The sequence below is a fragment of the Taeniopygia guttata genome, chromosome 7, assembly GCF_048771995.1.
Source record: "Taeniopygia guttata chromosome 7, bTaeGut7.mat, whole genome shotgun sequence".
Lineage (NCBI taxonomy): Eukaryota > Metazoa > Chordata > Aves > Passeriformes > Estrildidae > Taeniopygia > Taeniopygia guttata.
In genome coordinates, this window is record NC_133032.1 from 29,168,779 (window position 1) to 29,194,826 (window position 26,048).

General features: G+C 42.2%; 1 protein-coding gene across 50 annotated transcripts in view; it reads left to right on the forward strand.

Annotated features, from left to right (window-relative positions):
* Nucleotides 1–26,048, forward strand: part of MAP2 (microtubule associated protein 2) — a 231,797-nt gene that overhangs the window by 173,489 nt on the left and 32,260 nt on the right. For 17 of the 50 annotated variants that reach the window (XM_030277938.4, XM_030277937.4, XM_072931648.1 and 14 more), the window contains 5 exons: nt 6,001–6,114; nt 8,382–8,459; nt 19,834–23,652; nt 23,900–24,106; nt 24,492–24,626. In XM_030277938.4, the coding sequence (XP_030133798.3) occupies nt 6,001–6,114; nt 8,382–8,459; nt 19,834–23,652; nt 23,900–24,106; nt 24,492–24,626 (4,353 nt within the window). The remainder of the gene's footprint in view (nt 1–6,000; nt 6,115–8,381; nt 8,460–19,833; nt 23,653–23,899; nt 24,107–24,491; nt 24,627–26,048) is intronic. The other 33 variants (XM_030277969.4, XM_030277975.4, XM_072931653.1 and 30 more) reach the window with 12 other exon arrangements.

Below are 26,048 nucleotides of genomic sequence, written 5' to 3' on the forward strand. Positions count from 1 at the left end.
CCCTGCAGTTCAAAAAGGTAAACTTTGTTTATGCCTTAAACAAGTTATGCTTTACAGAGACCAGGTGGCATCTTCTGTGGCCACAGGAAACTCAAGGTCTTGCTGCCACCCTAGTGGCATTGGGTGGAGCTGTTGCCAGAAAGAGGAAGGGATGATGCTGCTCTAGTCTGGGAAGACTGTCCTGATGAAATTGTGGAGACGTGATATGCATTTTCATATCAGGAGGCACTGTCCCTGTTGCTGTGAAATGGGTTCTCAAGGTGGGAAGAAGCAATAGGTAAGTGGGCTGAGTGATCTTGCTGAATGGCAGTCGTGAAACACAGCTGACTACAGGCAGGAAAGGAGAAGAGCTGAGGAGAAAAACTCTGATCTGACCAGAGCAAATCTGGCCTGAGAAATCACTGACACTGTTATAAGAGGTGACAAGCAAGCTGTTCTCAGGGCAGGCTGTACCAGCTCCCAGTTCACTGCCAGCAGGATCCTTGCATCAGTGCCAGTCACATACCTGTGAGGCAGGGAGAGGCTGTGAGCCCTGCCCATCCTGTCAGAACCAGTCCTCAGAATAGCCACACAGCATTGCACAGAGGGATAGGGGAGAGAAGATTAAAGGCACTGCTACATGAGGGCTGTCAGAAACAAACAGCTGAACAGTTTCACCTAAGAAGTGGTGTTCATAGCAAACTCAGCTTCTCCACGAGTTGAGTCTGAGGTTGTGGTAGTTTGGAAGAGAAAGAGGAAAAAGTGCTAGAGACTGAAGGACAGCCATTAAAAGGGCACGTAAAGAACAGACATCACACATCACTGTGGAGATGTCTCACAGATCAGGTTTTTGCTCTTGCCTTTATAGTTGCAGATATTTTTAAAAAACTATTATTAAAAACTATTTTGTGCAAATGTTTATGTCAGGACTTGAAAGCTCAGACACCTACTTTAAAAGACTCTTGCCACTGTCTGTATACGTGTCTCTGGGGCTGGTAAACATGTCTGTTATAAAAGTTAATGGAATGGAAAGCTGTCATGGGAAATAGAAGTACTGTAGGTAATGTGCCAGTGGAGACATCTGCAGTCCAATGACAAATGCAGCAGGATCAATAAGGAACGAAGGAGAACTTTGAAATTACATCTTGGCCTTGTACAGGATCTGATCCCAGATACTGTGTCATGCTGGAGCCAGTCTTTGGCATGTAACCTCATTTACCAGCCCCTGTCTGAGTCCCTGTCTGGGAAGGGGGCCTCAGCTATCGGAAGGAGTGCAGGAATGATGAATTACAGGTTGGAATTACACCTGCTTCAGTGTAATTCTCAATGCTAGAGTGATTATGCTGGGGATTGGGCAGCACCTGTGCCCGTGGTGTACTTGTGAGGAGAACAGCAGCCTTTGGAGGCAGCAGGCCTTCTAAACACCTGGGGGGAAGGCTGTGACTCCCCTCACAGCTGGTTCAGCATCCTCTGTGCATCTTAGTACTCTGGAAAGGGTTTGTGTCCCTGAGTCATCTCTGGGACACAGAGATTCTAGATCTCCTGATTTGGTATGCTGGTGTTTGTAGAAGAATTGGGCTGACTTCCAAAGCCTGAGTGCCTAATTTGTTTGAGTTTTAACTTTGGTTTAAATTAGTGTAGTGCCCCAGACAGGGCTCTGTCCTCTCAGCAGGGCAGAGTCCTCTGTACTGCCACAGAAGAGCCGTGGCACTGACAGCAGTGTGGCAGAGCTGACCTGGCAGCCCTGTTGGAGTGTGGTCTGAAGTGACCTTTGAGGGTGCAGCAGAGCTACCATCCTGGTATGTCAGCCCCTGGCCTCTCAGCTCAGCCTGCTCCCTGTCAAGGCTTTGGAGAGCTCATGCTGGGGGTTTTCACTGTGTTTTCTCTCTGTTATGGACATCCCATTCAAGGACTCCCTATACCACAGGGTACTGTATTCCTAAAATCAAGCTGTGGAGCTCTGTCTGTGTCCTGCATCATGAACAGCTGACATCTTGGTAAAAGGAGCAACATTTTACTCTCTACAAAATGCAAAGAAAAGGCATGTTGCTGTTCTTTGTTCTGCTGGAATCTAAGGTAAAGCCATGCTCCTTATTGCTTTTAAGAAATAAATCTGTTTGTTATACCTTGTTGTTAGTGCCGTTTCTGCATGAAGTAGAGTCAGGAGTCTGCCTGTTAAAAGCAAGGGAAAATAAATGTCTACAAGCAAAACCATGTCTAGTGAATACACAGCTCAGCATCCACAGCATTCAAGCTGCCTAATTTTCCCTTTCTTTTTGGTCTTGTTTTGATTTTTTGTTTGTTTGTTCTTTATCATTAGGCTGCCTTGAACTTTAAATGAACCATAAGAAAACTATGAAAAGTCTCAATAGCGGCGCTGTGAGGATTTGACTTACCCACTGGATCTTCTATTTATAGTGTCCATTAGTACAGAGGAGTCTGTCCTTTTGCAGCAGTCATGTATGGCAAAAGCACTGTTCTGATGAACTGCCCATGCCCCCTGTGTCACCCAAAATATCCATCAGCAGAGTGTTCAGAAATAAGCCTTTCTTGATTAAAGACCACTGCCAAACAAAACAAACTGAACAAAACATACAAGCCCAGAGGCCATTTTTATTTTTATTTACTTATTTTGCGTAGCCTGAAATAGAAATTTCTATTTACCAGGAGACAACCTTTCACCCCCCTGCATAGCTCCCTGTGGAGCATTATCTTTCTCCCAAGGAAATTAAATCAGGAAGAGAGCTGAGAGGGTGAGAACTGCCCTCTGAGCTTGTAGAACCCATTTGTACTAGAGGACCAGGCTGGATGGGAACAAGTATAAATTCTATTACAAAGGAGGCAGTTTTTAATGATTTGTCTTAACCCTGCTGGGAGGAGGGTTACAGTAGCTTGGCTGATGGAAAGCAGTTGGCCAAGGGGATTTCCTTTGGATATGCTCCAGGGTACTAAACCTGATATAGGTTTGTATATTCTAGATCAGAAATTAACTGGAGGTTTTCATTAAAATTTTCATGTGAATATAAGCTTCAAAAATGGATTAAGAGTCTTCCTCATTTAGTCATGATTTGTTTCATCTGAGCTAACAGTATAGTCTCAATGATGTAACTTTTGTGGTGTTATGACTAGTAGCTTGGTGAAGTTTTGACAAGAGGGCCACGTGTCACATCCTTCAGGTGTGAAGTGGTGGCAGGAGTTGGTGCGGGGTCTTCTGTATCGGTGGCACTCGGTGAAGCTCTGTACTGTCCTCCATGCTCACCAGAGCTGTCAGGGCTCTTTTCTGTCCTGCTCTGAAAGAGCAGAATCTGAGCTATATACCAGCTATCAGAGGATGCTTTCTGGAGGAGCAGTGTGTCTCTCTGCAGCACATGCAGCACGCTGTGGTGTGGGGAGGGCCCCGTGTGTCTGCAGGAGGAGGAAGGGCCACGCCACAGGTTCCTTCTCCCAGGTTTTCCCAGCTTGTGCTTTGCAGGCTGCAGGTGCCTCACAACACAGGGAGCTGTCAGGACCTTTAAGGATTCCAGATTTGTGTCCAGTCCTCTGGTCCGCAGCAGCAGCACCATGTTAGAGTCTGGGAGTGTCTGGGGAGTGTCTGCTTTGTGTTTCTCATGAGAGGAGGGAACCCAGAGCTGGCTAGAAGCACCCCCAGCATCCAGCAGGTGTGGAAGCAGCCCAAAATGAGGTGCAAAGCCCCAAAATAACGTGCAGGCCCCTGAAAGGCAGCTGGGAAGACTGCTGGGCTTTAAATCAATATCCCTGTTCTTTGATCTATAGGACTGGCCACATGCATGACTCGATTGATGGGGTTTTGGTGCTCCATTTGATCTACTTAACCACAAAGGGGAGTTTCATCTCATACTATGGGATGTGTTGTTGAATAGAAGATCAGAACTGGAGCTGCTCTTCGTAGTCTCCTTCTCCTCTTACAAGCACCTTTATCAAATATGTAGTCTCATCTCAAAAAACAGTTGGTTTCTTTCTTCCAATGTGGAAGCCTGTTAGAACTTCTCACCCCTGAGAGTAGGAAAGCAGCATCTTTGGATTTCTAATCTGTATTTATTCTCAAGTTTATATTCATGTTTTCAAATGTTTTTTTCAAACTCATGTTTTTCAAATCAGCTTGTTTTTTTCATTGCTTAGTAGTAGTTCTGGTGTATTCATCCATCTACTTATGCTGTTGGCAGCAGCCAATGGAACTGTTGCAGTCACTGCCCTCCAGGTGACCAGCCAGGAGTGCAGTGAATTGTTAGGTATAAACACCAACAATTACAAATATTCTTTGCCAGTGGGTGGGGATTTTTAATATCTCGCTAAATAGTTTGTGTAAAAGAAAGATTAACCTAGAACTTTGGTTTTAAACAAACATGGCTGTGGTAATTTACATCTGTGTTTTTTGAGAAAAATATTTGGCTTTTCTAAAGGACAAATGAAGAGGAATAGCTTCACATTAAAAGTACAAGGGAATTCTGTAAGAGTAACTGTGAAAATAAATCATTATTAATCTAATGAACAGTCCCTTGTCAGAGTGGTTGCTGTGAAGTTACATGTAGGGCATTGATTTAAACATACTTGCTCTTCCCAGCCAGTTCTTGCCTGAAGGATGTGGTAGTGGGTGAGCAGAGCTTTTATTCCTGCCCTCAGGATGGTGACTAATGGGGCTCTGGCAGGAGCAGGGTGTATTGACATCTGCCATTACAAACCTCTGTCTCCACACAAGGGCTGGGGAAGCAGTAAAGTTTTGCTCTGGTCCCAGGTGTGCTCAGCTGTGCAGCTGGTGGGTTGTGACTGTGCAGCTTGTGGCCTTCCCAGGGGGTCAGTTCCATCTGTGTTGGAAACAGCTGGCAGACAGCACTTGGATATAGCTGGAGAGGGAAGGGGTTTATTTCCCCTGAGTTTGGCTGAGAGAGAAACATATATTGATTAATGACGAAGGGAGAGCAGACTCACAGATAAGAACCACAAACCCTTTGCTCTCTGAATGCTGCTGGACCAGCCCTTAAGATCTTGATTTGTTGCATCAAAGGTATCTGAACTTCCAGAGGAGAGGAAACTTCTCTGGTTGCTTCCACATGCAGCTGTGTGCCTGGTGACATTTCACTGCACCTTTGAGTGGGTCTGGAGTTGAGCTGCGACAGTTTCTCAGTTTGGAAGAATTCAGTCCTTGAGTGGTCCTACTACATTCTGCTCACCAGAGCAGCCAGTTGCTCAGCCCTTCTCAGGTGTGCTACACCTTGTGGGCAGTGGGGAAGAGCAGAGTTCTGTGAGGGCTCTGTGGCACCCAGCTCTGTCAAGCCTGCAGTGCCTGAGTCAGCTCCATGCACAGAGCAGATTGGGGGCAGCTGCCAGGAGCCCATTCCACCAAATAAATGTCATCCTCTGCCATCCCTCTGCACGGTACTCAGACCTAGTGTTTAAATAAAGCTTTGTGTGGCAGTCTTCAAAGGGGTGAGGAAGATGAAGTATTGATTGTAACCATGCAGGAATGTTATTTGGCCCTTCAAGTCCCTCACCAGCATAGATGGCTGTCTGGGAAGCGCCTTTAATGCATACTGTGTGCTGCTGAGGAGGAATTAGAGTCCAAAGGGCATGTTGGAATGCAGCTAATTTCATATATTAAATGTCAAGAAATTCCATTACTCAGCTGTCCATTCTACCCATTTGCAAAACAATACCTACAGATATTTTTCTAGACATTTAATGGATGGTAGTCTTAAAATATTGCAGTTGCTGCACATTGTCCCTAACAGAAAGAACATTTAATAATGAAGCTTTGTGCATCCTGATTAGAGTGAGCTCCTCATTTTTATAAATACGTGGCATTTTGTACTGAAACCTTTGGAATATCTGGTCCTTTTCTTTTATTTTTAATGATTTCCTTATAATTCAGGAAGAAAGACTACCTTTTAAAATGGATTAAGTCTGCCTCTGGTTTTTATTGTTTAAGCTAATCTTTCTGATTTTAAACAACATCCTGATTAGCATGCTTTTCTTTCTTTTTTCCTGACTTTGCTACTGCCACAGAAGAAGTGTCTGCGAGGATAGTACAAGTAGTAACAGCTGAAGCTGTAGCAGTCCTGAAAGGTGAACAGGAAAAAGAAGCCCAGCACAAAGATCAGCCTGGATCACTACCTTTAGGTAAAATGAGACAAAGAATGTTTCAGGTATCCTTGTGTCTGCAAATGTCTGTATGTATATTAAAAAATGCAGTTCCAGCTGTGTATTCACATTGCTTATGGTTGTAAACCATAGCCACCACTGGATAAATGCTGGAGCCACAGGATTATGGCAGGATCTTGAATTCCCAGTTCTTCATGACCCTGTGACTGTCTCATTCCCTGTTTGCTCTAACAGCAGTTCTCCACCTTGTTTCTGACTCATGGTTGAGTAGCTCAGCCATGAGTGTGTTTGGTAGTAGGGTTTTGTCATCATGTTGGTTGGAACTGTTTGAGTTCAGCCATGTACAGTGTGAAGGATTAACGTCTGAAGAGGCAAAGATGGAGTGACAAATAAAAGCAAAGTGAGGCTTTGCTGGTTGGGTGGTAGCTGCTCAAATAGATGGAGGGGGGAGCACCTCCACAGGAAGCAAAAAGGAATGGGTCGCACCAGACTGACAGCACCAGCCAGAGTGAGGGCAGATTGTGGAAGGAGTGACATGGTAAAAGCAAATCCCAGCAGTCTGTACTGGAAAGGGTAAAAATGCCACTGGTCCATGCTGTGTCTCCACCCTCCTCTTGCCTCCTTTGTTTAATATCTCTGAAATATGTGTGTATGTGTGTATCTATCTTACCTATCTATCAAAGAAGGTAGGTATACAGCCATTTGTACCTAAAGTGCTTGCTCCTTGCCAGAAAACTTTTGCAGTTTACTCAAAACATGTACACCAAAGGCCAGAGAAAGGACATACTTCATCTTGAGGTAAGGAAGTCATGCAAGCCTGTCCTAGGATGGATTCTGCTGAGTGCATGTTCATTGTGATTAAATCAAAACAATGCCCTGCAGTGTTTTCCTCACAGGTAATCTGCTTGTTTTGGTGCAGTACTTGGCCCTTGCCTAAGAATGAATTCAAGTCAATGAGTAGTTTAGAATATTTGTTGGAAACTTGGTTCCCACGGTTTTTTGCTTCATTGAACTAACTTAGAACTGCAGCAGGGAGATGGGTTGCTTGGTGATTCCCTTCTTTGCAGAGACTCAGTTTTACATGGAAGACCCCAATTCTCCAAATCACTTCACTCAGGCCTGGGAGAGGCAAAATGGATATTCAGTTCCATCTAGTCAGATAAGTAATTTAAAAGACATTGTGAGAAGTATGTCTTCAATTAACAGCTGTTGGTGTTACAGTTCCTGTGGTCAGATGCATTGCGATGAGTTTATAAATACTCTGTCCCTGGACAGCACATCTTAAGGACAAGTCACATACGGTCTTTTCCAAATCACACTGAAATCAATAGGAGGAAGCCTGGAAAATTCTGTTGGGGCTTTGAAAGTGGCCTGCCTGTGCTTGGAAAGAATCCCTGAACAGTAAACTGAGATCTGCCTGTTGAAAGGTGATGTTGATAAGACAGATCTGCTAAAACAGATTTGGTTGGGTGTGGGGTTTTTTTTAACATTGGTTTAGCCCCAGGAGTGGATCTGTTTTTAAAGAAAAAAATTCTCAAAGTGATTGGTACAAGATCAAATGCAAAGGTCACGCTGAGAGTTCATTTAAGAAGCTTTTTTAGAATTTAAACATACTTGAATTGAAGTAACTGTAAAAAATCCATTTGTTTTCAGCATCTGGTCTCATGACTGGGAATGAATGCAAATCCCAGTCCAAGTGCATCTAAGTTTTCACTGCGCCTTGCTCAGCTGAATCACTGTTATGTCACAGCTGATATAAGTTCCCTATGCTGATATCTTTTGCATTTAGACAAGCAATATTTGCATGTGTTCTGTGATTAACCTTGAATGCAGTAGAAGAAAAAAGTGTGCAGAATGGAGTCTTTTCATGTACTCAAGGTGGATTAAAGATATTGGGTGCCAGTTTTTGGTAGTTGGTGTGAATTTATAATACCTCTGTGCTCAGATGCTTTTTTGTTGTTGCCTTGGATGACTGAACGCTTTTTAAGAGTCAATACTGATTTAAAAGAGTATCTTGTATTTGATTTTTATATTGTGCTCTATAACAAGAATTTTGTAAGTAATTCATACCATTAGAAAATAAATCAACAGCAGAAGAATAAATCCTTTTATTATAATTTCAAAAGTCCATGTATTCTTCAAGGATCTGTCTAAAAATCCAGCAGGCATGAGTTCTCATCAGATAATTCCTCAGCTGGGCAGAACAGGCTGACTGCAGCTTACATCATGTATTGGTCTTCCTGGAATTAATGACTCTATCTCTGTTTTCACTGTTTGATTTCTAGCAGTTGAAGAGTCAGCCAACCTGCCTCCTTCCCCACCTCCATCACCAGCTTCTGAGCAGACTGGAGTCCTGGAGGAAGGTAAGGGTCTCCTGGACATTGCAGTGCAGAGCTGTCAGCAGAGACATGAATCTAAAGGATGGGGAAATCAGAAAACGGAGTTACTTTCTGCGGTGGAGATACTTCTTGTGGAAAAATCAGCCATTCTCAGCAATAACTCCCCATCTGCAAACCAACTGCAGTGCATGGATGAAGTAGACACATGCACAGAGGTAGCTGAGGGATATGCTAAGTACATCCATGCTAAAGAAAAAGAGATAGTGTTGCTCACTTTTTTGTGTGTTTGCAATATGAGCCACACTGCTCATCCAGTGTGGTCACCAAAACTACGATTAAATATAGGTCATCTTTTGTTTTGAGATGTGTTTGGCTGCTTTTTAAAGTTACCATTGCCTTTTGGTTTGGAATCTTAAATGCATGAAAGCAAGGAGATTCAGAGCTGGATCATTTCTTTGGCCCTTGACCTGTAATTCATGCTCCAGTGCCTGCATGTATTAAAAATTCTGCACACAAAGTGCAGCAGTCACATTCTAGTCTTACAAAGCAAATTTCTATTCTGTTCTGCACGAGTTTCAGTTTCAGTAGCCCGTGATCACTGCATTTTCCTCCTGCTGAAACCTCCTCCAGCAAAGAGCTGAAGTGTTGCCTTGATGTTAAGCAGAGGCCTGAATCCCAGCGAAGCTGCCGCAGTGTAGGCGTGTGTGTGAGTGCTTTGTTCAGCAGAAGACAACTGCTGCATCAAGGCCAACAGCATAGGGAGACAGCAGTGTGTTCAAATTGAGCTGTATCATGGGGATAAGAAGGATTTGAGTTCAGAATCTCCAGGGGACTGTCAGTTGTACTCATGTCAGTAACATTTTTATGTCTCCACTTAACTTCTTTCTTGATTTTCTTTCAGCGTTTTATCTTTCTTTTTGTTACATAAGTGCATGAAAATAATTTCCTATCATCTGCTGAACAAACTTTGTTGGTATTTTAACACAGAGCCTCTATGAATTTTGCAAGTGGATGGTTGCTATTTCACATGCTAGCATTCTCTGACTCAGTTACTGAGGACGCTGCAATTAGGCATGTTCCATCACGCAGTCATTTTTGACACAATGAAATACAGGCTGTGTTAACAACATTTGTCAGTCCACTCTACTGGAAGGGCCTACTAGGTGTGGTTAGTAATAACAGTTATAAAGAACTTGAGTAATTGATTGTTCTTGTTTTTTAAAAAAAATCTGCCTGTTGTGTGTTTAAAAAACAATACGACAGTTCCTAGACTCATCGCACAGAGATAATGGCAATCAAAACTATTAACTGAAAAGAGAACTGGTAAGGCATTAGCAAAGATTTTTAGAATTGTTACCAGGGCTTTATCACTATTTTTCATACCATAGTAAAGGGCTTCTTGTTCTGCTTCAGGCCAATGATGAAGTTCTTCCCTTAGCCTCAGGTTTAGGTTTGGCTTTGTGTGCTGCTTGTATCAGCTGTATATTTGCATGTATTTCAGGATTTTTAAAAGTTCTTATATTGTTTAATTGACAGGAGGTTGTAGATTGGCCCCATAGCAAATAGAAAGCATTTTGCTAGGTGTACTAACACAGGAAGGTGGCAAAACACTCTACAACTTGAGGTTATTATCTACTGCTAGACTGCAGCTCCCAGCTGTGAAATGACTCAGCAAGTCACTTAACATTGGAGGTTTTCTCTTTCCTTGCTTGTAGAATTGAATTAATATAATAGCACTTATCCTGCAGAGGTGGTTACAAGGACTGAAATGACAGTACTTGGGAGATGTTTTGATGATTTACATGAATATCTTGGTTTTTAATAACTTTCAAATAATTTTCTTTAACATAAGTCAAAAGAGATGTTTCCACAACATGGAAGATTTTGATTCAGTGCTTCATTTTTAAGAGCAGATGGCCATTCTGTAAGTGAAGTATGGACAGAAGTGATGTCCTGAGTCTTTAATGAACTGTGCTGGAAGTTTCTTGTTTATGTCTGGCTCTCTAACAGGAACTCATGGTAGAGTTGCTTGAAGCAACAGAAAGAACTTGGAAATAATTTCACCAGAAATTTATTATGTTGCTTTTTACCAAAATATCAGCATTGTCAGTTCAGTGTAGTAAAAATATTGTGCTCTGCTTTGTATTAGAAGATACTATCCTTATTTTCTGTGGGTAAAGTTCAGTCGTTGCTGACCTGAGTGAGCCAGACCTGTCAATTTTATTCAGGCAAAGTTCCCATTCAGAAGAGTTTGCCTCAGTAGGGTTTGACCCAGTTTTACTGTACTTCTTTAAACTTCCTGTTCCCTATACCATCTGGCAATCCATCCTCATGCACCTTTACACTGTCTGTCTTTCTGCTTAGTAAAGTACACTTTATTAATTAATTGAACAAAAAAGGTGAGCACTTGGTGTGTCTGCCTCAGACCTTTTTTTCCCCTTCTCCCAGAAGCTTTCCTAATGCACTTGTCAGTGTGTGTCGCATTGCTTTGAATCCAAGAGACTTCTTCAGTCAATGTAGGAAGGAAATCACTGTTGTAGACTGACAAAGGTGGATGTGGCCAGCCATGCAGCAAACACATATTAAAAAAAAAAAAGGTAGGAAAGACAGAGAGGTTTTTGGGTCAGGTTTATTTCATGAGAGAAAGGAGTCAGTTGGATGTAGGTTTCTTTGATTTGGCTGCAGGAAAGCATTCAAATGAACCTGTCCCTTTTTACTGCTGCAGAAGGTAAGAGAACTGATTTGCCTTATTGAAATTATTACATTTATTTCAACTATAATAACATAATTTTGTTCAGGAAATTAAATTCTCCCTGGTCCCTAGCACCCTCTAATCCTTTTATGAGTTGTATCTAGTCTTGCAGGACTGATGTAATATTCTAATTTTTGCATTTCTTTTGTGCTCCTTGCCTTTTGATGATGGTCAACAACGTCTTCATGTAAAAAAATTTTAAACATTAAAGAACAGAAGGGTGCCTCTGATGGACTGTCTTCCACTTTGAAATAGGCAGGTTAGCCTTTATATACCAAGAATGTTTTGTAAACTGAAAAGAAGTGTTCAAGTGTTGTATGAAAATGGATCTGTTAACAGTGAAAATTATTACTTGAAAGGCATTCTCAAAATATACAAGGAAATTAAAGCAGAATTAGCCTTTGTGAGAAGTGATTTTAATCTTGGACTTTAAAATGCATTAGGGATTTTCCCATGTATTGAGACAGAAAAGATTAGAAGGGACTATAGTAACAAAGGTTTTTTCTTGTTGCTGAAATAAAAGCATAGCCTCCTTAGAAGTCATCATTATCCTGTTAATGAAATTATCTGCATTAATTCTGAAAATACCTTTCTTCAAACTGATAAAAAAACCAGTGTAAATCTGTAAAATAGCCAAAGATGTAACAGCCCCAAACAGCAGCAGCCTTTGCACTCCTGGTGACTTTGGATCATCGCAATAACACGTATTAATCATTTTCACTGCTGTCAGTTCCTGCAGTTTTAAGGAGCAGAGGCAAGGCCTCCGTTTTCTTGCCTACAGTCTGTTCAGAGCCTAGAAAGAAGGGATTTTCAGCCTTGTTTGCAGCAGTATAGACAAGTTCTGGTATTTCATCTTCACTCTTGTTTGATGCATTTTGCTTTTGAAGTGCCCTATGATAAATAAACCCACAGCTGGAAGGAGAACCTCCCCTTCTGCACATCTTCCTTCTCTGTTTTCAGCTTCTTGACTGTATCAACCTTCCCTTCTTTTCTTCATGTCCCAGTTCCAGCTGAATAGGTGGCAAGAGCTTCTGTTCATTCAGCTCTTGTCTTTGGTAATTCATGGGCTGGTGTGAGGGCACCCTGCAGAGAAGGGGGAGTTGAAGTTTTACAGTTCTCCTAACTGAGTTTCATGTGTGGTCTTTGTGCACACAGCATACCTTTGGTCCCAGCCAGCCTCAGGGCTGGCACCAGTCCTAAACATGGACCCATGGAATTGGTTTCTCCTACAGCAATCCTTTCCTAGGCAGAAGAAATCCATGCCATGACATTACAGGACACTTGCTGCCAGTTACTTGAGAAAGAAGAGGAGCTTTTTGTAAAGATACAGATGTTGTTTTGTCATGATGTACTGTTGAAAGAAACATCAAACTTGGTGTTGTTTGACAGGAAGAGCCTTAGAGCTCTTATAAATGGGATTGGTTTAGATCAAAATTGTTTCCAAGGCTTAGGTAATCACAGTTAGGGTAGCATTCCTGAGCCCTTTTGTTTTGGCATCCCACAAAGAGATCTGTTATACTGGCTGTGTTAAAGCTTTGCCTTCTGACAGTGTTTTGGATCTGAGAGTGACAGTTTTGGGGGCTCTGGGGGAAATCCTGTAAGTTATAATTGCCTTTAGAAAGACCAGGGACACAAAGTATGGACTTCTATTTGAAGCTGGTAGGAAATCCAGTGGAACAGCTGCAGCTGCTTAAGGCACCCCATGAATAAGTGTTCATCAAACTATCAGGTGTCATACACTGAGAATGGACTTAAACATCTTTTCTCTAGCACTAGATGTTTAGTTTTTCATACCTTTATTTGTGATGAGGATTCCTCAGCCTACAGGAGGTCCCAAGTCTCCCCTTGAGACTTACATGGATGAGGTTGTAGGCCAGTCATTTTCATTAGTAGTGTTATTTTTCTTTGTCTTGCAAAAACTGCCCCTCCCCATACTTGTCAGTAGCTGGTGTGGTCCCACTAATGTGATTTTCTGCAAGGCTACAGTGATGGGAATAAGCCTGTCATTCCAAAGCATTAGCAAATACTGAGGTGGGAGCTAGTTCACCCATGGAAACATGACACAACAGCATAAAATATAGGACTAACAGAGACTGCTGTGAGCAGCACTTTCCGGCCTTTATCAGGAAAAAATAGGTTGCTAGCTGTTTGGGGAAGGGGATTTTTTGTTGTTTAAATGCTGCTTATTTATAGAAAAAAGAAAAGTGAAGATTTTTGAAACAGGTAAAATGAAAAAGTCACCACTGGCCAAAATGTAAGCTGGTTTTCTTTTTAATTAAAGATCTTTTTCAATTTTACACTTTTAAGTACTAAATCTGATGACTATGAGGAATTCAACTATGTCAGGAGGTTTTTAGTACAGTCAGTCAGGTGTGTAATACATACGAGTATACTGTGAGTTGTGAGATGTGGTTTGTGCACAGCATGTGTTCTTCTAAGTCATTAGTGTGTAGTTTTGAAATTCACTTACTGCTAGGATTGGTTTCTGATGTTGGTTTTCCCAGTAGAAAGGGCCAGGTACATGCTCCATGTGTTAAAATGCACAACTGCATCATTCCTCCATCCTGCATTAACTCATAGCTTGGCTGCTGCCATCCACTCCAGCATGGCATAGTGGCTGGTGGTGCTAGAGCATGTGTCCATCCTGCTCTGTTTTCTCCTGTGTGTGTCTGTGTGTCCTGCAGCCTTTGTCTGTGTGTCTGTTTGTAAATGCAGGGGCGGAGGATAAGGTGGGGCTGCTCCAGCGCTGCGCTGGCTGCGGGCCTGCAGCCGGCCGGGAGCGGCGTAGGCGCCTGGCCCCCTCCATTTCGGTGTCTGTGCCCAAGGAGGAGCCCTGCAATTCAGATGAGGAGTACTATGAACACCCTTTGTTCAGCTCAGAGTGGACTGGCTCTAGTACACACCCCAGTGCCACAGTGAAGAGCACAGAGGTCTTGTTGGGCCATGATGAAGGTGAAATGAGCATTGTCCCATTTGGTTCCTCTTCCCCTCTACTCACCTTCACCTGCCATCCATTTCATTCTTTTATGTGCCTGACGTTGCTGCCTTCTGGGGAGGGAAACCTAGTTGTGTTTTCTCCCCAGATGGAAGTGATGCCCCTCCAAGAGTCTCTCCTGTCTAGGTAAAGCTGCAGCATGAGCAGCTTTGGGGTCAGTGTAACTGTGGTTCCCAGTTAAATCATGGCTCTTGTTCTTCAGGCCTGGCTTAGAGCAGAAGCAAAAGGAGCAGCTAGTTAAAAGAACTGGAAGCTAATTAGTAATTTGTGCCAGAGAAATACTGCCAAGAACAGTACACAGTGTAGGCCACAATATTGTTACTGAAAGTAAGTAAATTGTTTACACAATGGGGGAAAATATGTCTGTACCAAAGATAGCCCTGGAAGGACTTTAATTCACCAGCAGGTGAAGTAAGTAAGTTTTAACTCAATGTACACAGGTAATTTAGGCCATATTAGGTCCTGTTTGATTTCCAGTTGTTTTGTGGGCACACTCTGTTTGCATTGTGCCAGCTGACTGCAAACACAGAGCGAAAAAAGCCTCTCTGTACTTCTGTTTCTATGACCTGAGCACATCAGTAAGTAGTATTTTATCAGTAGGGGTTATGTAAAAGTAAAATCAAGGGAGAATCTTCTTCACTGACTAACAGAACAGCTGACTTCTCAAAGGTGAAATAGTTGATGTTTCAGTTCACAGCACTCAGTCTTGGGAGCTGCAGTTAAAAATAGTACTGGATCCTCTAAAGGTTTGTGTCCCAGGAGGCTGGAGCTGTCTCCCTGAAACTGGTCACTGCTCATTTTAAGAAAACCAGAGTTGTTCAGAATTAACAGGAAAAATACAGAATTAACAGCCTAATACTGTTAACAGCATGGGTGAGAGATCAGCACTAATAATTGAAAATTGTTCATGTCAGCATATCTAATGGAGGGCAGGAAGATAGAAAAATCACAGGGCTAGATTTACTTTAGCTGTGTGCCTACAGCTGTACATAACAGTGTGATTATTAACTCATGGGCAGCTTCCTTTTCAGTCAAATGACCTGCCTCTGGTGAAAGTGTAAGATCTCAGAACATCTATGTGAAGGAGACAAAAGGCAGATAAGCTGGATCATGAGTGGAAAGATAGGCATTATGAGACTCTGAGATTCTCAGCTGGTGAGAGCACAGTGCTAAAATGCCAAGATTCAATTCCTGTACAGGTCAGTCACTTGAGAGTTGGACTTGATGATCCTTCTGGGTCCCTTCCAGCTGAGACTATTGTGTGAAAGAGCTGTCCTTGCTGGCCAGCAGTCTGTGTGGCATAAGAGTCTGCTGCACAAGGAGAGGCTATATGATTCTTTTGTTAATTCAAGGATGACTTTCTAGTTTGAGTAATTATTTTTATTCATGTGGCTTTGTGTAAAGTGTTCCAGGAAATGAAGGAGTATTCCTCAGAGTAAAATACAAGGTTTTCCTTAACATTTCTTGATTGAGAGGGATGCACAAAAAAGTACATAAAATCAGAAAAAGAAAATTAAAGCAAGTTATTCAGGTCAGGGTCTCTTGTAGCTGGAGACCTGTTGTCCTGCAAGGCTGCTTTTACAATCTGCCCACATGCAAATATTTCTGCAATTCTCAGGCATTGGTCGGGGTCTGATTCTGAATCTTCTGGCTTCTGTTCATTTAAGATACAGTATCTAACCTTAATTATTTTATGTTATTAATAATGTGTTCTTCTTTACACAGTGATATTTTCTCAGCCTTAGTGTTTATGTTCCTTAAATCACTCTTTTAAGGCTGTAGCTGAAACGGATGATTGATTGTCTAGTTTTCACTGGACCAATCTCAGGAGAAAAACAAAGCCCTTGCAATTCCAAGAGGATGGACACACACACTTCCAGATTTGAAAACACTTTGTTCTAAGCCTGATTCAGCAAAGTACTTCATCACGAGACACAGTTTAAACTCAGGGATGTCATCAGGTTGCCTGCAGCATGGGTGCTGGTCACCTCCTTGAGTACGTTGCTGAATCAAAGGATTCACACTTAATTCTGACTTCTTACCAGAGGGAATACTAATAGTGCACAGTAATTTTTGTCTGAGTAGCAGTGACAGGAATACAAGCCTGGAATGGAGATTTTTCTAATAATCCTTCTGTCATGGAACAAGCAAAGATTGTTCTTGCTTCTACTATACTGATCCTAACAGCCTATAGGCTGAGTGGTATGTTTTAGAAATTTGGATGAACAAATAATTATATTGCATTCATTGGTTTCTTTGACATAATTGATGGTGAGGAGCCTGGGAATAAGTGGGGAAACGGCAAAAAAAAAAAAAAAAAAAGAGTCCTAAGGTTAAAATAGTGATTTTTCACATACAGATTTCAGATGTCAGACAGTGTCAAGGAGAAATTGTTTATAAACCCATTCAGTGTAGGAAACTTGGCAGAAATCTTGCAAAAACCATTAATCATTAGCCATGCACGAGGCCTGTTATGACTATGAAAGTTCTCAGTATTTTGCCAAATCCAGAATTCATACAGTAGATTGACTTGCTGGCATTCAGCAGTCTGTATTACCAAGGTCAGTGGAAAGAAATCAATGCCTCATACCTTTCTCCCTCAGTTGAATGTCGTGTACTGGACTAAACGGCACATTATTAGAAAAATATCAGCGTACTTTGAGCTCATTGATGCATTAGTGTTGTCAGAGCCATCCATCATTCCATTCCATCTCCATTTCCAATGACTATTTGACCCACTGTCATCCTTGGGAGAGGTATGACACTTTCATAAAACACTGTAAAACACTTTCAGCTCTCATCTTGTGACATAAACATGCTTGTCTGGGGGGAGGCAGGCTTTTGGTTTGGTTTTTTCCCTAACGAAAATTCAGTTCCATGGTGGCTAAAATGAACTGGGTACTGGCAGTCCTTTACAGACTTACATTGAAAATATTGAGCTGAAAAGGTTGTGTAAGTGCAGTCCTGAAAGGGTCATGTAAAAGCAATCCTGCTCAGCTGTGTGCTTGGTGTTTACTGTTGGTGGTGATGTCACCTGTTTTTTCCATCCCCAAGAAGAAGAACCAGTAAAGAGTGTGATGGCTGTGGAAGTGCAACCTGCTGCTCTTCCTGGGAAGCAAGTGGGGAAAGAGCACAGGCCCATTAAACCTTTGGACCAGTCAAAGGCCCTCTGTGAGGGTCAGTCAGATTCTGTTTCTCAGTGTGTCATGAAGAAAAAGTGCCAAACGTGGCATCCAGCAGGGAGGGTGTGACCTTTGTGCTGAAAGACACACCCCCTTCCTTGGCTGAGGAAGGTGTTTCCTCCTTAGGTTTGCATGTGTTTGCTGCCAGCAAGTCCTTCTCCGGCTTTCTCCAGTGCTTTCCAAGCCTGCTTCATTTTCTGTTTTTCCCATTTATTAGTATGACTGCTCTTGTTATTATGCTTGAAGAGTGTGTAGTGGATAATTTGATTGTGTAGGTGCTGTATGACAACATGGTTTCCCACCGCTGCGGCTGATTCCTGAGTTTTTTACTTTGCCATGATAAAATATTGCTTTGCAGCTAAGCTTATTCCTCTGTGTAAGCCCTTTTCCCCCATCTCAGATGTGTTTGCCAGTCACATTGCTAATCTATGTATTTTTTTTCTTTTTGGTGCAGAGGTTCATCTGCATTTCTTTCAAACAGCAGATTTGCCGCCTTTGACTATGTCATAAAGACACTTAAACTGTAGAAATGTTTTCATTTGCAGTGTGCAGGATTTTTGTTTGGTTGGTTTGGTTCTTTTGTGTGTGCTTCAGTGCATTCTGGTTTAGCTTCCTTAAAGCTATTGCTTCTTATGTCACACCCTTCTCATCCATTGCAATCTGCCCCTCCTCTCTTGAGTCATTGCCAGAACTCTTATTTTTTGCGTGTGCCACCTTATTACAAGTGTTTAACCCTGCTGGAGTGCCCTTCTTTGGCAAAATCTCCATCACTTCCACTGGGACATTTGCCTTCAAAGTGAAGGCTAGGACTGGGTGCATTGAGTGAAGTTTAGACTTAATCTCTGAACAAAGTATTTACTGCAGTCATCCTTCAGTACATAAGAACTAGGCTTCAGTATTTTTCTTTCAATGGTATTTCTCTTCAGGCAGTGGAACAAGGTGCAAAGACCCCTGGTGTGGAGTAGTGATGTACCCACTCCCTACCTGGCTAAGGAATGCTGCCTTTAGGAGGCTTGTGTTCTGCATGGCCCAGCTGAAGAGCACTGGATTCCTTTGGCAGTCAGAATATGCCCTGATGCCATTGGTATTGTTTGTGTGCACTACAGTAAGAGACACAGTAGGATACATGGAGAAAAGCAGTATCTAGGTATTTCATTTCTGTGAAACAAGGATGTCATCAGCCCAGTGGCCATGCTTTACACTTCATGGGGCTTGCAAGTCAGTCACCAAATGTAAAAATACAAAGGAGCAAAATCACTGTAGGTGTAGATTTGTAGTTTGGTTACCTGTAGAGTTTAGAATCTCAGTTGCTTTTTTGACTCAGTATTAACATATGCAGATATTTAAATAATGAGCAATACTTCGATACTAATTGTTCTAAAACCAGTCAGATTCATCAGAGCAAAAAGATGGCTTTATGGACTTCAGATCTGAAGAAATTCAGAGTTGGCCCAGTGCTAGTTGTAACAAGCTTTAGAAAAAACTCATAAAACCTATTTTACAGATTAGTGCAGAAAGATATGCCTAATTCTGCAGTCTTTCTCTTCATATTTCCCATTATAGGAAGATGTCAAGGAGATAGGAATCATTACCTTCTGCAGGACATTAAAAAAAAGATCAAGCTATTAATGATTAACCGAGTGGGTATTAAAAAAAAACTTTACTAGGTATGACCCTCTGAAAATAAAGTGGCAGAGTATAAGAGAAGCCTTTTTAGTTTCAATTTAACTTAATTAGCTCCTGATCTAGAGTCACGGAAGCATGCCAAGTATTCCTTGACTTCAGCTACAGCTGTAGGTGACTGGCCATTTTGAAGACCAGACCTTCAAGATCTGGGGGTATTAGTAGGTCTGTTGCTGATTTCCACATGCTGGTTTGGTGACAGCAGTGAGATTTTGGTATTTGACAAAGAGCGAGTGTAGTAAGTTGATACAGTTAAAAAAACCAGCCTCTTCTGAGTCTTCCAAAACCCTTCGCAAGCATCATCTCTAGTTTAGGCTGCATGTAGAACAAAAATGCATAAAAATACATTGGAATGTATAACTGTATGTTTTAAATATCAGAAACACACAAAGGTACTAGTGATTCCTTTGAAGTTGCAGACTTCATGAACACAAAACTAACATAAGCTACAGAGTCCAGCAAAGCTTCTAATTAAGTGAGGTTATTTGTTGTGATTTAGCTGTTGTATACAAATCACGAAGACAAAGAATTTACATTAAATCATCTCATTTCAGTGCTTACATTTATACGTGTACAACTCACATTTTCCTTATAAAACCTTATATATTGAAAGGAAACTAGTATTTAACACTTCAAAGCAAGTTTCTAGGTGGATGCCTTGCTGCATGCTCACATCTTTCTCCCTTTCCATTCCATCATTCATATTAAAATGTTGTAGGCCACATGACTGCCTGCCTGTAAGTGCTTGAAATAATTTTGCTATAAAACCCAAACAAATTACTTCAGATTTACTTGCAGCCACGAAGATGGAATTCCGTGTCCAGGAGGGCACATGCCCTTTTGCAGCAGAACCATTAGACACAAAGCAACGTGAATCTGGGAAGGACAATAAGACTGTTGAGCAACCTAAATATGATGCCTTAGTTCCACAGTCAGCAAAAGCAGAGCCTGCAGATAAAAAGGAGTCAGAAAGCAAAGACAAAGAAAAAATGCTTTCACCTCCATCAGAATGGATCTTGAAAACTGATTCACAGAAGAAAGGGGAAGCCAGTTTTGCAGAACCTGCTGCTAAGCCTCCTGCTCCTCAAGAACAAGAGCACTTACCATCTCTGCTGCCTGAAGAGAGCAGGGTGGAAGAAAGGACTGCAGGTGTGCCCTCATCAACCAGCCAAGTTATGGCTATGAAATTTCAAGACAACCTCAAAGATATCCAAGGTGGTGCCATCAGCCATGGTGAAAGTTCTCTATTGCCACCAGAACCCAAGGCAGAAGTAGCCAAAAGTGAACTTCCTTCAGGCCCATCTCCTGCTCTCCCCCAGGAGCTTTCACTCAAAGACAGTTTCAAAACACATCAGGAACCTACTGACCAACTGTTTGCCAAAGATTTCAGTAAGGATGAACAGATCCACAGAGACAGGACATTATCTCTCCAAGAAGTCTCAGCAGTAACTGTAGATGGATTGAAGACTCCAAGCACGCCAAAAATCCCTCCATGGGGAGAGGAAAAGGACATGACTAAGGATGAGAGTGATGAGGAAGAAAGGTATGACTTCTTTGATAAAGGGGAGGCTCGAATATTAGATGGTGGTAAAATTACCACAAAATCAGAAGTTAAGACATCTTCCCCAGACAAAACAGACCTTCAAAAGGATGGTGAAGCTAAAAAGTCACCTGATACTCTCAAAGCAGAAAAAGAAACAGACCAAAGTGGGCTTTCAGCAGCAGCAGATGTGAAAAAGGAGGCGCAGCAAAGCACACAGGTACCCCCTGCTAAGTTAAGCCATGAACTGACCCTTGAGAAAACAGCAGAGTACCCTGATACTGCTCAGTTATCCAGAATAACAGAGAAAGCCCCTGAGGCACCAGGTTTAACCACGGAGAAGACTCCTACTCTAGAAGCTTCTCGAGAGAAAGATGTTAAAAAAGATACTGAGGAGGATAAGACAAGTGTTTCAGCTCCTCATCAAATGAAGGAAGAGGAGGATCAGTCAGGAATGTCGAAGTATTTTGAAACCTCTGCTCTGAAAGAGGAGGCCTTCAAAGCAGATGGTCTGAAACAAAGCAGTGATTACTATGAGCTGAGTGACACTAAAGAGAGTAAATATGAGCCTTATCAGAGAGGTCCTCTAATACCTGAAGATGAAGAGGAGGAGGAAGAGGAAGAATTACGGACAGAATTGAGTCAGCAGCCAAATGTGCATGCTCGTGAAATGGGGTACAGTACCCTGGCTCAGAGCTATACACCAGACACATCTGAAGAGCCCAGTTCTCCAACAGAAAGGATGTTCACTATTGACCCCAAAGTCTACGGGGATAAGAGAGAACTTCACAGTAAAAATAAAGATGACCTAACTCTGAGCAGGAGCTTGGGACTTGGGGGCAGATCTGCAATTGAACAGAGAAGTATGTCTATTAACTTGCCCATGTCCTGTCTGGATTCAATAGCCCTAGGATTTAGTTTTGGTCGTGCACATGATCTTTCTCCCCTCGCTTCAGATATTCTAACTAACACTAGTGGAAGTATGGATGAAGGTGATGACTACTTGCCAGCTACCACACCAGCATTGGAGAAGGCCCCCTGCTTCCCCATTGAAAGTAGAGAGGAAGATGAGCACATAGAAGAAGAAAAAGTGATGGTAGAAGAAAAGGTCCAGCCTGAGACCTTGGCTGAACCATCTTTCCAGGCCAAAGATTACTACAAAAATGGGGCTGTCCTTGCTCCTGACCTGCCTGAAATGTTAGACTTGGCAGGGACAAGATCTAGATTAGCTTCTGTGAGTGCCGATGCTGAGGTGGCGCAGAAGAAGCCAGTTCCTTCTGACACTGTTGTGGAAGACAGCAGCACAGCTCTGCCACCTGTGACAAATGAAAACCATGTAATTCTGAAAGCTGAAAGTCAGCTGGAAGACTTGGGCTACTGTGTTTTCAATAAGTACACAGTACCACTCCCTTCTCCGGTTCAGGACAGTGAGAATTTAACAAGTGAAACCTGTCCCTTCTACGAAGGCACAGATGAAAAACTGAGACGTGGCCTCGCTCCTGACTTGTCTTTAATAGAAGTGAAGCTGGCAGCTGCTGAAAAATCAAAAGAAGACTTCCTCAGTGAAAGAGATTTAGGTCAGCATGGTGAGTCCACTCTGGTGAGGGACTTTGAAGAGGAGAAAAGAGAGAAACTAGATACTGTGCTAGAAAAAAGTGAAGATCAAGTTGACTCTAAAGAGGTCTGTCCCATTAAAGGAGCAGAACCAGAGAAGACAAGAGCTGAGGCAATGTTAGAAAGGAAAGAAGAAAGTGTGGCTAGTAAAGTTCATTTACCTGCTGATACCATGTATGACAGAATTTCTGCTTCAGAGATAGCAATAGAAAAGGATTCTATTTGTTTGTTGTTGGAGAAGGAGAAGACTCTTAGTGTTGTTCCTGAAATAGCTGAGATAGCTGATATAGCTGAGGTAGAAGCTCCAGTTAAACCAGATTACAATGCTATTAAGCACGATATGGAGGTAGCTGCAAGGAGAGCTGACCAGGAATATCAGAGTAAGTTAGACACTAAGATCAGCGAGGTTGTTTCCCTTCCTTTAGGGCAGGACAAAGGCTTTCTTAAAAGAGCAGAGCCTGAACCCAAAGACACTCAGCAGAAAGAGGAGACCATCTTCTCCAGAGAAGCAAAGGATGCAGATGTACTTTCCAAGACTGAGCCTAGTTATATGAAGGACAGCACCAAACTGTCAGAAACAGAAATTAAGGAAAAAGTAACTAAGCCAGATCTGGTACATCAAGAGGCAGTTGATAAGGAGGAATCTTATGAATCTAGTGGAGAGCATGATCAAGCCCAAGAAAGTTTGAATGGAGAGTCCGTGAAACCAGAGGATATCAAAGCAGAACATCCAAAACCTCCCATGTCTGGGGAAGAGATGCCTACACAGTTACCAGCTAAGGGGACGTCTGTGGAGCTCCTCTTTCCAAAAGCTGAGCCTCTCCGGGAGGAGCCTGCTGAGATTCAGATGGAGAGCATACCACAACTTGTAGAAGGAGCTGAAGAGACTCTTGATAGAGCTGTGAAACCTACGGAAACCCAAAAGCTGCTGCCATGTGAAGTGGCAGCTGGGGCCCCGAAAGGGGAAGAATATGAGGAAGAAGAGGTGGAAGCAGGGCAAGAAGCAAAAGAAGAGGATAAACAGCATCTTGTATCAGAAGTGCCCCCAGACTTTGGCGAGCCTGCTGCAGAAGAGATGGGAGCCAAGGGTAGCCCAGAAGCCCTGCCTGAGCTGAAAGGCATTATTGAATCAGTGGTGACAGTGGAGGATGACTTTATCACAGTGGTGCAGACAACAGTTGATGAGGGTGAATCTGCTTCTCACAGCGTGCGCTTTGCTGCTACTCAGCAGGAAGACATTGAAACAGGAGACTCCCAGGCTGAGGAGGAGCTGGATGTTGAAGAAGTGGAAGTTGAGCCCAAGGAAGGCTCCCGAGAAGCTCCTGCTTCACCCCAGAGAGAAGAAATCCTGCTCACTAACTACAAAACAGAGACGTGTGATGATTACAAAGATGAAACAACAATTGATGACTCCATCATGGACACAGACAGTCTCTGGGCAGACACTCAAGGTGTGCATTATCCTTTCTGTTTTGTCTGTTGAATATTTTTGCTTCCAAATCATAATGATTGAAAAGCAAAATTATTACAGTTATATTAGTAATCTCAGCATGTTTCAGAAAAATGGCAAAAATAGTTTGCTTTTTAAAAGTTAATCATCTGCTCTGTCTTCAACTATTTTTCCCTGCTCCTCTGAAGTATTGTTAACATTTGTTACTAATCTTTTGTTTGTTGTTGTAATTTGCTCTGATCCTACAGATGATGATAGGAGCATCATGACTGAACAGTTAGAGACTGTTCCTAAAGAGGAGAAAGCAGAGAGAGAATTGCGAAGACCATCTCTTGATAAGCATAAAAAAGAGAAACCTTTTAAAACTGGGAGAGGCAGGATTTCTACTCCTGAAAGGAAAATAGCTAAAAAGGAACCTAGCACACTCTCCAGAGATGAAGTGAGAAGGAAAAAAGGTTCATTTCACACTCCTATTACAATTTTTTTTTATTTTCTTACTATTTTACAGTACTATCTGGTTACTCTGTTGTAGATTATGTGTACCATGACATTATTAATGGTAGTATTTTTTAATGAGATACTGTACAATCATGTGAGAAGCCATGTCCAAGGCTCACTGCTCCCCTGGTCCTATTTCATTGTGGACATCCCCTTTGAGTACTGGGTAATGCATCTGAGCCAATGCCCCTCTTCCAGCATGGGATTTGTACCCCTCTGAAGAAGCAATGCATTGGGTTGGAGTTGTGGGGCAGTGGGCCAGACACTTGACATATTGATCATATGAAATGGTTTGCTGGGTTTTTTCCTGATTCTATGTTTTTGTGTTCTTTTTGTCCATAGCAGTGTATAAGAAAGCTGAACTTGCTAAAAAAACTGAAGTTCAGGGCCACTCTCCCTCCAGGAAAATAATTTTAAAACCTGCTATCAAATATACTAGACCAACTCATCTCTCCTGTGTTAAACGGAAGCAGACAGGTGACTGCGTTCTGTTCAGTTATGCAATGTGGCTGGCAAACATAGACATTTTCTTTTGTAAATCTCATAGCTCTAGCAGCTTCTCTATTTTTTTTTTTCTTCCAAGAGTATCAATCTTCACAAATAGTATTGCTTTTTTAGTGTTTTGTACCATTTTTCTTTTATTCTTTCTCTTTTTCTTTCCCGGTATTTATTTGCTTGTTGATGGAGGCCATGATCATGTTTGCTTGTCATTGCTTGGGCCTCCAAGTGCTGTGATTGTAACTTGGCATCGTGCTTAGAGTGTGATGTTCTAGGAATCTCTACTCATCTTTTTCTGTTTATTTTTAAATTTTTTTTTAATTATGCCTTTTTTTTTTTTTAATGGTGGGAAAATGTTGGCAACTTACACCATGGTATGCATTTCCATTATTCTGCTTTTTTACTCTCATGCATAATAAGAAGTGTTTCAGACGTATATTTTGTTTATTGATGTTATCTGCATTGACAATTCCCAATCTGTCACTGATGTTTATGCTGTACAGTCAAAATCCACAGGGAGAATCCAGCCACATGCAGCATGGAGCTGAGAGAGAAGAAATCTGGGCTCACACTGCGAAATGCGTTCCGAGCAAAAATCTTAATATTTGGTAGAGGAAGATGAAAGGAAGAAAGAAATGATTCCTGTTATGACTTCATAGGCGTATCATTATTTAGAGGACCAAAATAACTCTTCCAACATTTTTGCATAATATTCATGGTTCCTGTGAGTTCAAAGTGGAAGGATGAACATCTTTACTTTCATTGTGATCTTAAAAATTGCTAGAAGAAGCCAGGTTTTCTATCGTGTAATGTAGCCACACGCTGTAGCGTTGTTTGGAACTCGGGCTAATAAGAGAAGAACCATGCACAACAATGCAGAAGTGCACAGGCATCTTCTGACAGCTTAGAAATCATCAGGAAGATTCATTATCCATCATGTGGTTAAGCAGAGCAATACTAAAAGTGTCCCCAGGCTGTCATTCCCCTTCAGTTTTGCACCAGGCCCTCCTGTTGTGAATGCAGACCAGCCCCAGCAGGGAGGTCTGAGCAGGGAAAATGCAGTAAGAGGATGGTTTAGGGCAGGTTTGGTATCATGCCTCTGCTGTATGAAGTGTGCACTGTATCCTGGCTGTGTTCCATTGGGAACTAATGATCCCACTGCCTTACTCCTGTGACAGAATCTCATCCTTCTACTTCCCCCTCTCAGGAGAAATGGAACCAGAAAAGGAAAGGCTGGTTCAGTCCTCTCTGTGTTGCACTGATGGCTCCTCCTCAGTTTGCAGTCTCTGGGCTGTCCTAACTTGCACTCTGAACCAGAACTACCCAAGAGGGAGGAATTTTAAAACGGAGTTAAAACATTTCTCCTTGCTGTCTCTTGCTGCTTGCTGAAGCACATCTTGA